This window comes from Serinus canaria, chromosome 1A (genome assembly GCF_022539315.1).
Source record: "Serinus canaria isolate serCan28SL12 chromosome 1A, serCan2020, whole genome shotgun sequence".
NCBI classification, from domain to species: domain Eukaryota; kingdom Metazoa; phylum Chordata; class Aves; order Passeriformes; family Fringillidae; genus Serinus; species Serinus canaria.
This window is the reverse complement of record NC_066314.1, coordinates 43,978,219-43,989,521: the sequence shown is the minus strand read 5'-3', so window position 1 is coordinate 43,989,521 and position 11,303 is coordinate 43,978,219. Positions and strand designations below refer to the sequence as shown.

At 42.4% G+C, this 11,303-nt stretch overlaps 1 protein-coding gene across 1 annotated transcript; it reads right to left on the bottom strand.

The window, feature by feature from the left end:
* Positions 1-1,214: 1,214 nt before the first annotated feature.
* AMDHD1 (amidohydrolase domain containing 1) lies at positions 1,215-10,493 on the bottom strand. The gene is made up of 9 exons (XM_009086654.4): positions 10,321-10,493; positions 9,703-9,809; positions 8,383-8,447; positions 7,502-7,779; positions 4,422-4,647; positions 3,346-3,470; positions 2,402-2,495; positions 1,835-1,995; positions 1,215-1,471 (listed from the first exon to the last, which is right to left on the bottom strand). The coding sequence occupies exons 1-9, from the start codon at positions 10,461-10,463 to the stop codon at positions 1,357-1,359; spliced, it is 1,314 nt and encodes a 437-aa protein (XP_009084902.3). The 5' UTR covers positions 10,464-10,493; the 3' UTR covers positions 1,215-1,356.
* Positions 10,494-11,303: the final 810 nt, after the last annotated feature.

Here is an 11,303-nt window from a genome sequence, read left to right as displayed (position 1 = left end):
GAAATGCCTGTGCTCCCTCCCTGACAGCCTTCCCAAATCCTTGTATAAACATTATTTATGAAGGTTGTCCTGGGCAGAATGGACTCTGCAATCACATACTTGGGATGTTCTTTCAACCTTCATAAAAACAAAGTTCCACGCCCACATCTGGTACAACATCTGCTTGCAGGAAAACACGTCAGGTGGCAGGAATGCTATTACATTGTTTTAAAAACTCATTTGGTTGGCTAGCCTGGCTCAAATAAAGCATAAAGCATAAAGATACTACAGGGGATGGCTTGCAGATTTAACAGATGTGCCCAAGGCTTAGGGAGATCAGAAGGTCATAATAATGCTCATGCACATTTGTGATGGCTTTCAAATACCTGTTAATCAGAATGAGACCATTGTCCTTCCTCAAGGGTCTGGTTCACTAAAGCACTCTGCTCTGTATCACAGGTTATGTCACTTGCTTCCATCAATAACTATTTTTGATGTGAAGTTCTTCATGCTTGTCAGGTGCACTTTCATGACTTTACCTTCAGCAAGTAAATCCCTTTTGCTTCTGCAGCCACCATCCATTTGAAAATTTGAAGAAAAGACTTAGTCCATGGGTATTCAGAGACCCTCCTACCCAGACCCTCTGCTTAAATACTGCAAAAGCTTAAATTCTCCAGAGCTGTATCATCCTTTTTCCTACATTCTGCATTCCCAAATGATGGTACAAGCTGGGGGGGGGGAAAAAAAGCAGCAGTTGAAAGATAAATGAAAGAGCACTTTTTAAAAGTTAGGCTCCTAAGTTTCAACACAGCTTTGAGTAAAAGTTATCATACTTAATTTACCATAATCACATTCAAACTTCCACTAACAAATGTATCTCATGTTGTTTCAGATTCAACCTAGAATAAATAAAATTAGGTCTTTTCTGGAACATCTGTATGATACTGCATGTGATCTTCTCCCTACATAGCCAAGGGCCATCCCAAATGTGCCTGCCTGAGCCCCTGGCCCTCTGTCACAGGTTACTTAACACACTCCATAGTAAATCTTACCTGGATCCAGCCTCTGTTTATTCATTGCCAGTTTGTTTGGGATATTTTCAAATTTTATAATATTATAGATTAATTTTATAGGAAAACAAATTTGGAAACTGTCTTATTTAAGATGGATACAATTAGAAATTATTTTATTGTGCTGGAGAGAAGGACAATGGACATGGAGATGCACCAAATGGGTAATGCTTGGTAAGGTTTATTTGAATAAGAGTAAGGTGAGCAGGCAAACAATTTACCAGAAAATAAAAATCTGATTTGTCTGTTGCTTTGAAATACTCCATCCTAATTTGATTTTAGTAGCTCACTAAACTACTGCCTTCTCTCAGTAACTGCTCATTGCCTCACACCTCTCATTTTCATAGATGACTTTTCCCTTAACTATAACGTAGTTGATCAATGCTTCATGTCCACCAAACTGGTAAATCAAGTGCTCCCACCTAAAAAGACAAGATGTTTAAGAATACATAAACTTGCATAAGAGCAGGTCATATGCCCAGCATACCCAGCAATTTTATAACATTTGCTTGAAAATGGGAAAACACTATTCCATGTCTGCATGTTGTCTCTTGCTGCATGAATACAGTGAGTCTATCAGTGGAGAATTTATTCCACAAAATAAACACATATTATCTCTAGGTAATTTGTAGTTAGGCACGGGTTACTGGTACTAACAGCCCCAAAAGTCTAAGGCTTTCTTTTCCATTGGAGTAATTAAGGAAATGAAATGCCACCAGTGCCCCTTTATTCAGTGAAGATAACTAAGGTTAAAGCACATTTCAAATGCCAGGGGAAGAACAAACCTTGATGAGTTTATGATAAGAAGATCCCCCTGCTTGCCGACCTCCAAGGAGCCATGTGAGTCTGATTTGCCCAGAGCATAAGCTGCATTAATGGTGGCAGCTGCCAGTGCTTCATTCATTGACATCTTCATGTTTACACAGGCCAGGTGCATCACCATAGGCTGGCAGGCAAGGAAGGGGACAATGGGAGTTACCAGGATCACAAAGCTTCAAATCCCTAAGCCCTCTCCTTTTTCCTTGCACAACGGAAGGAGCTGTTTTGTACAACATAAATTTTGCACAACATAAATTTTGCCAAATCCAAAACGAGAACTTTAAAATCAGTTGCTTTGAGAGCATTTTGAAAAGGCCTCTCAGGGCATATGAAGGATGGAACCCATTCTGGTTTCAAGAATTTCTGGCAAAAACTACCAGTACACAGAAACAAACACAGACAGCTGTCTGCATGGGGCAGGCAGCTCTCCGCAAGTGCACATGAAACCACTTTGAAGTGTGCAAGACCTACACACAAATTGTACTAGTAAGAAATTTCATAATTCTATGGTTTCAGCATTAGGATTATCTTACCATTGAATAACAGTATGCATTAGGATTAAAGTCACTGCCAAGAGCAACTATAACACCTTCTTCCAACATTTTTCTAGCTCGAGGTTGCTTCAGTCTAGTGGGAAAAATAAACTTATCAGTACAATTTGCTTAGTTATCAGAGAATGATTTACAAGGGAAAAAGTCATCTCTCAGTTTGGCTACATTCATGCATTCAGTTACACTGATCCTTATGGAGATAAAAGCCCAAATTCTCCTCTTGCATCTCTACCTGTCATCCTATGGAAACCATAAATGGGAAGTGTGAGCCATAGCTTTTGCAGTAACTGCATGTGGCACCAGCCAGTGTCAACCATCAGGCTCCAGACCACTGAAGTTCTGGTATGTATCCAGATCTCAGCCACTGAAGAATTTACAAGATAAAAATCTTAACTTCTGAAAAATACTTGTTTTCTAGTTCTTATAGCTTCAAAGACAGGCTCCAAAATATCCCAGTGGCACATGTAATGCAATGGTCCCTTCCCGATTTTTGAGTCTGTGAGTTTAGTCTGCATACATTAGAGATCTTTTCACTTAGCAATTATAATGCAAGAGATGTTTCCAATAACTTCAACATCTGGAATAGCCATTTCAAAATTGTTCAGCCCCTGGATTAATCTGTGTAGGTGTTTGCAGGGAGGGCACTTGGAAACACACACTCTAGGAAGTTTTAGCCATAGTTGCTGTAAAGCCACTCCGAATCTACTGAGACTTCTCAGCAATCTCACAGAGTTTTGAGGATTTCCAGCAGAAATAAGACATAAGGAGGGAAGCTCATTCAGCTCTCTGTGCATGTGATTGCCTCCACTGACCCAGACAGATCCTTAAGGCATAGACAGACACTTCTGCTTTTAGATTAAAAGCCCCTCAAACCCCACACGTGGATTTGCAGTTACAGAAGTTTCCCTTCAATCTAGTGGCCTTACCTTAGCATGTAGGCTGTTGTTGGCAGCAGGACAGCAGCACACTTAGCCCTTGCCATTGCCACAATACCTTCATCACTAACTTCTTCCAGGTGGCTGATGGCCCGGGCTCCCAGTTCAGCTCCAAGCTAAGGAAATTTTCAAGAATTACTCACTATTCTCAATTAATTCAGTTTAAAAAGTTGTTCCTAAACAACTGGAAGAGACAATTCACTATTAATGCCAAATATACCAGAAGAGAAATAGCAAAGAATGCTTGAAAGGTCAATCAGACTACAGAGACAAAATATTTGTTAATTTACTGCAGGAAAAGTTGATCACTTTATCCACCCAGGGAGCAGAAGCACACCTTCAGTGGTGTTTTTAACAGCCTAACACAAAAAAATTGTGTGAGAGCCATGGATAAAAACATTATCAACTCCTGTTCATAAAGGATCCATCAGAAAATAGTTTACAAAACTGAATGCTGCCTTTAATGGGAAAGTCAAATAGGCTTTTATGATCAACCAAGTTTTTTGGTTTGGTTTTGTTGGGTTTTTTTTAATATACAGCTTGGGCAGGCCCCACAGAAAGGAAGCAATATTTAAATGATGGTGAAACATGGTGTCAAAGGGACTTTCTTTATCAAGATATTTGGGAACCTAGTCTTGACTAAACCACCTCTCTGAGAGTGCTCTGATAAACTGATATCTGAGTAATGAGACCGCTGAGTATGTTTACTGCCATTTGGCTTGTTGCTTCTAACAGGACATTACACAAAAAAAATTTTTTCAAGTTGCATAGAAACCATGTTTTTGTCATTCTTGGGTGCATGGATATCCACCTTCCCAATCTGAATCCCATGTGGAAGATAAGCAAAGTCAATGTTTGGTTAGCCAGTGCATGTTAGTCCCAGAGGTCAAGGCTTCCTCCCATGTCCTTACCTCCAAAGCTGCACATGGACTGCTCTTCCTGGCATCTGTTCCTATCAGATGGTCTATTTCATAAAGTCTTAGAAAAGACAACCTCAATTTGAAAGCTCCAATTCCTTCACAGACTGGCTCTCACAGGAGCAAAAATGAATGTTAAGAAAGACGTACCTCAGCAGATTTCATCGGATGCAGCTCGTCACCATGGAAGTTAATCTGCAACCCTATATCTTTTCCAGCTTGAAGTATTCTCCTTGTAGACTCGAGATCAAAGACTCCCTTCTCACAGAACACATCTATATTGTTGACATCTATTTCACCACTTAGTTTGAGTTCTTTCAGTTTAGGAAGGTGGTTATTGATAATGTCGTCTGTGGCTTCAGTAGCAGTTTTCCCTCTAACAAAAAGAAAGTGTTACAGATCCCTGTGAGTAACATCCTTGAAGTCTGGCACACACTCAAGCCATACATGCAATTACTGAATTACTTAGGAAATGATGTAAATATGAATCCCTCAAAAAAAAATTCAAATCAAAAAATTAAGCCCCATTGCAATTCATGTATTCTCCAACATGAGTTACTTTCCATTCAAAGAATGTTAGATTGTATTACTCAGTGTTTTTAATAAGGTTGGCATCTTGGATGCTAACAAAGATATGGGGTACTTTAAACCAAATTTTTCTGCTTTCCTATTCATATATTCTGACCTCTTTATACTGTATCCTAAAATATAACTATTTAAAATATGTAAGTGAGCATTTAAATACGTTAAATGGTATTCATACAATATTTTAATGCAAGTATCAAAGCTCAAAGGGGATATGCAGTGTAAGTTATTATCTTTAATTTGCCTTTCCTCCTTTTCTATCATTCAGTGTGATGGACAGATAACTGTTTCTAATCAGAGGGGCTTCCCAAGGTTTGATTTGCCAAAGTCAGAATCATTTATGAATCCTCTGTTACATAAAGATAACTCAGGAGAGATCACTAAATGCCTCAGGAAGAGCAAATAATCCCAAAACATGCAGTTGAGCGAGCATTTTCCAATTTTAATGTCTAAGGACAAGGGATGTACAGCAGCTAAATGCCTGAGAACCTGAATGCTCATTCCAGGCAGTGTAAGGCATGCAGACACTGGCACTGTGGAGTGCCACAGGAGCCTGGGTTGGGAGCCATGCAATGGAATCCATCCAAGAAGCCAAATTCTGCCTGAATTTATGAGCAAGGTTATAAAGCAGAGCCCTCTTCCATTCCCTTCTCACTGAAACAGGCATCAGGGCTGCTCAGCCTCTGACTCTGACAAGGCTTCTTTTCTCTTTCAAAGCTGCCTTTTCTCTTTCTACTCAGCAGCCTTTGCAGGAATTTGGGCTGAAAGACGAGGGCCAGAGCCAAGCCAAAACAGAGGGAAACACTAAAAAATGGTTTCACTTTTTGAGGGATATAATGTCCCATAATGCAAAACAAAACTGCTGTTGTTTTAATGCAGAGGATTTCTGCTCAGGAAAACACTTTGAAAATTACTTGATAAATTGGAAAATGGCCCAATAATCACTTACTAATAAAAAATACTGATTTTTAAAAATCAGACATTTCCCAAATCATGAGTTTGATTCAAAATGATGACTGGAGGGACCAAGAAAGAACTGCAGATTCCCTCCTGGTCAAAATAAAAACCCAAGCCAGTCTAAGTTGGAGGAGTAGCATTAAATTCAAGCAAAATAGTCTAGACACAAACATTTGATTGAAAAGAGAAGAGATTATTTAAAAAGACCCAAACTAGAAAATACAGATAACCCAGTATTTCCTTCAGGAAATTTCCTCAAACCCCCAACTACCTTTTCTCCTTACTTCAAATACAGTATCCTTACTACTACTAACTTTTGTTATGCTTGATGTGCACCAGTGGGGACAGAAGTGTGCACAGAATGAGAAAGCACACCTGTCTTTCTAACACATGAGAGTTAGTATGTCTGTAAAAACACTGGTAATTATTTCATTTGTTTATAGAAATGCTCAAAAGCATTTTGGTGGGAAAGACTATCAGGATTTTGACTGAGATCCTGCCAAGGCTTTATAGGAGAAGGAAAAAAGAAGGGCTAAGAAATATCTATCTATATCTAATCTATATCTATATCTATATCTATATCTATATCTATATCTATATCTATATCTATATCTATATCTATATCTATATCTATCTATCTATCTATATCTATAGTTTGGGGTGAAAGGTCTCATTTATTTTACCATTAAGTCCTCTAAATTTTAGTAGAACTTCCTGAAAGAAGAAGTTGCTGCCTTCAGCTGATTTTAGTTACATTATTCTTAACCATCTCCCAGTTACTGAAGATGATACAGGATTCATTTTCCATAGTTAGATTGACAAAAGATCATTTACCATCCTACTTCAAAAACACAATAATTAGATTGCAAAAAATATTTTCTGGGTCACGTTTTCTTGAATGTTAGAAAAGATGAGGATTTTTTTTTTTGAGTATGTTTTTTTTCTTTTAACAAACATCTCTTGAATACTGTCACACAATAAGCCTGCCTCCATCTCACATGCCTTGTCTTGCAGCAGCCTACCACTTAGCATGTCAAAATATCCAGCTAAAACTCCTCATTAGTTCCTTCATACGCTGAAATCGGCTAACATGAAGATGGTAATTTCATCACTGCAAAATCAAAATCAGAAGTGAGAAAGGATTTTTATGATATCGAGCCATCAGAATAATTAATTAAAACCAGTTTAATCTTCATCTCATATATAAGATGTATAAGTCTTCATGTATAAGATGAAGACTTATACATCTTATATATGTATAAGTCTATATACATATAGATGTATATAGACTTATACATATATAAGATGTATGCAAGTCTTCATTGCATGGAAGATAATTAAACTTTGTTTATGGAGCTATATAAAGATTAAATATGGTGTTTTCTGTTGTTATTTAGCCAAAATAAAATCTCATGGCAGTGACCAAGCTTGAAGGATAGCAGCAAATGCAAGAAGGAGAACTTTCTGTGTTATGTTCAGTGTGAGCATCAGCTGGGGGCAGGGGTTCTGAGCGAAGCCACTGCTGGCATTTAGAAGTCCCTAAATAACGTTGCCCTGAAATTTAGGAGAGCTCCCTATGAATATTGACTGCTTTTTTTCAAGCACGCTGTGTTTTAGGAGTGAGGCAGAAGAAACCAGTCTCCTAAGCAAAGCAGCAGTACTGCAGAAGAGAAAGAGCAGGGCGTTACTTGGGCACGGCGTGAGCCCCGCAGTAGGTTGAGGAGATGCCGATGGCCGAGGATCCCCGCGCGCGCTCGATGGCCCGCAGCATTTTGAGCTCCATGTCCAGGTCCAGGCCGTAGCCACTCTTGCACTCCACCAGCGTGGATCCTGCTCGCAGCATGCGGCCCAGGCGCTGCTCCAGCGTGGCCAGCAGCTCGTCCTCCGTGGCCTTCCGAGTGTGCTCCACGGTGAAGTGGATCCCTCCCCCAGCCTGGTGGATCTCCATGTAGGATGCACCTGCCAGCTTGGGGGTAAACAAAAGAAAACAAAAACCACCCACCCAAACATGAGCAAGTGTGTTTTCCTTTCAAGAGATACTGCAAAGTGCCTTGAGGTTTCTTTGCAGTGAGAGAGACAGAGAGGAGAAAAAAATCCCCATTAATTCTTCCTCCCCCTCCCCATTTTCTTCTCTCTCCCTTCCACTTAAGTGAAGAAAGGTTGTAAGAAGTGGCATAAAGAGAATTACTGTGAAGATTTGCTTTCCCCTGAGTCCAAGAGGAAAGCCGATTTCTAGCTCAAAATTCATTTATGTGGAAAAGAAAAAGGAAGGAAAAAAATCAAGACTTAGACAGTAATAGAAGGTGACACTCCTGTATTGCTTCAATTAATGCAAAAATATATCAAGGGTGGCTGCGAAGCATGGAGGTACACTCCTCTCTCAGCCTATCAGTATTCAAAAATCATCCCTCCTCCCTCAGGTAGATTATCTGACAGAAATTATGTATTTTTCTATAAAAGAAAGATGAGAGCCACTAGGAAGTAGAAACAGTTCTACATTAAAAAAAAGAAAAAAAGAAAAAAAAATAAGGAGGAAGAAAAATCCGTCTGTGTAATTTTATGCTGTTACCTTCATTGCAAACTCATGAACCCTATCACCAGCCCACACTGGATGTGTATGTGCATCTACCAGGCCTAAAGAAAACAAAGTAAATGTACACTTGAGTTACTTCACTGTGTAAGAGAAAATGTTATGAACATGCAAGCAATTTAAATAGACAGCAGAAGCTCCCCTAAAAAGTCTCTATTGGTTAGAGAAAAAAAAATCCAATCAGCCAAATATCTAGGATTTTCTTCAGAGGCTATTAATTTTCTTTCTTTTTATTTTTTATATCTGACACCTTAGGCAAAATATCTCCAATAGGTAAATGCATCAGTTGCTGAGTGTGCCATGGTATTTTGATAAAGTTTTCAAACTGTGGAAGAAAGGATAAATAGCAAACTTTGAAAGTGTTCATTCGACTTTAAGCCTGTACTCTTTAAAAAAAAGGCAAACTGCTTAGGCTGGGTTTAGCACACTAGACTTCCTCTGGCAACACTTGTTAGAGTGGGAGCCTTCTCTACAAGCTCTGAAACTGACAGTGCTGAGTGGCAAGGCCACTGTAAAAGAAACACAGGTCTGACAGCTCATGTACTAACACCATTTGGAGAGTTTAACATGCCATAGACTTGCCCATCTTTTGGAGATTTTTTATCAGGCAAAGTTGCAGAATTGTGACTTAAATCCCTTTTGTCTCCAAACAGCTGTGGGCAGGATGAACAGACTGAGCTCTGTGGCCGAATGGCTAATGGGCTGAGAGAGCACAGAAAAGAGCAGTGAATCTGAAGAGTCACTCTGTGAGCCAGCTACATTCCTGTTGTGATCTAGATACAGAGGAACAGATCTACAGGCAAAACAAGAGGAGACAGAGCTCCACCATGAAGCCCAAAAGAGCCCTTGAATATCTCTAGTGAGGGAGACTCACTGCCTCTCTGGGCAGCCTGTTCCAGTGCACAATAAAGTATTTCCTCGTGTTCAAGGGGAACTGCCCATTGCCTCCTGTCCTATTGCTTGGCACCACTGAGCAGAGCCTGGAAACCTTCTCTGGGTGTCCCCCACTTCAGATACTTACAGATTTTGATGAGGTCCCCTTTCAGTCGTCTGTCCTTGAGGCTGAAAACACCAAACTCTCTCAGTCTCTCCTCATAATAGACACACTTCAAACCCTTCATGATCTTTGTAGCCCTCCACTGGACCTACTCCAGCAGCTCCATGTCTCTCTCATACTGTGGAGCCCAGAAGTGGACACAGCACCCCAGATGTGTCTCACCAGGGCTGAGCAGAGAACCAGGATTATGTTCCTTGACCCACTGGCAGTGGAGTTCCTTTGTATCACAAAAATACACCTACCTGGCAACACGCACTTTCCAGAGCAGTCAATTATCCTTTCAAATGTTGCTTCTGAAAACTCATTGCGGATAACCTCTGCCTGGCCCACAGCTTTGATACAACCATCCCTGCAAAACACAGACAGTGACCAAAGAACGTGTGAGTGTTCAAAAGTCAAGCTCTCGACAACAGAGCTCCTGGAACAATAGGGGCAGGACCTTCAGGAGGACTGAAGATGCAGATGTGGAGGTGGTTCGCTCATATTAGAGATACACAGCAAACACTGGGGTGATGCCACGTGTTTCAAGCTGTTTGCCATAACGCTTATCCTGTCCTTAGATCCCTCTGGACGATACCTTGGTACCGTTCTGCTCTAATTCCTGCTAGGTACCATTGTTTCCCTCCTGCGGATCAGCGAGCACACAGCATCTATCCGCAGGGCACTCGTCCCCTCACTCAAACCCAACTGCCTTCGCCAGGACCTGGATCGCGCCCCGGGGAGCCGCAGCCCTTTGGGACTGTTCTCCCATGGAGTTCGAGGATGGCACCGGGAAGCCTGGACTGCGCTTGGGGGATGCCTTCCACCCTGCCCCCCGATCGCAGCCGCGCCGAGGCGCAGCCCGCCGTGCCCGCACTCACAGCCCCACCACCAGGCTGGCGGCCCGCAGCACGGCCAGGCTGGCGGCGCCGTCCCGCCGCAGGTACGGCTCTCGCCGGCCGCAGACCAGCACCAGCTGCTCGGCGTTCTCCAGCAGCAGCCGCTGTCTCTGCCGGCCCGCCATGCCCGCGGCCACCCTGTGCCGGGGCCGCGGGGCTCAAAGTCCCCGGGGCGGTGCGGCCGAGCGCCCCTCCCGCCCCCCGGCCCGCCCCGGCACCAGCCCGGCCCCCGCTCCGGAGCCCGTCTCGGCTCTGCCCTGACTTGGCCTCAGCCCGCTCCAGGCGCGGGATGCTCTGCTGGATTCGGTCCAGGATAACGTGACAACATCCGTGCATCGCGCTGGTTCGTGACCAGCTCTCAAGCACCGGGTTTTCCAGCTGGGGCTTCCCGGAGCTCCCAGTCCTCACAGCACCACCTAAAGATTTCCCTTTGTCGGGAAAATAGGAGCGTCTGATTTGGGAGCGTTTGTTTGCCCGGCGTCCATCACCTCTCCAGCATCCATCATTTTGCCCGCTCAAACCACTCTGCCCGCATCCCGGCAACAACCCCCGAGGGACCATAACCCCGCGCCAGACGTTCAGGCAGACATTCATTTATCCAGGCAGATGTTAATTCATCCGATTCCAGTAACGAAACGCTTGTGCGATTCTGCTGCCCCCTGCAGAACTAGGGATGGGAGAGTCAGGGAGCAAATATTTGCTCCCAACACGGATTTTTTGTTTTCTTCTCTCTTCACATATTCACAGCGTCTTAAGGAATCCAGTATTTCCCAGCTGGAAAATAGAGTGTCTTTCTAAACAAGTGGTTCCTCAAACACTTCTCCTGGGGTGGCAATGTTTGTAACAGACCTATGTGCATATACATATTCCTGTTCAGCAGAAACAGTTGGTTATGTTGGCTCTTTGAATGCACCCTTCTAGTGAAGTCTTGTTTCCATAAGAGGCAAGATTTGCATCGAAAGCCC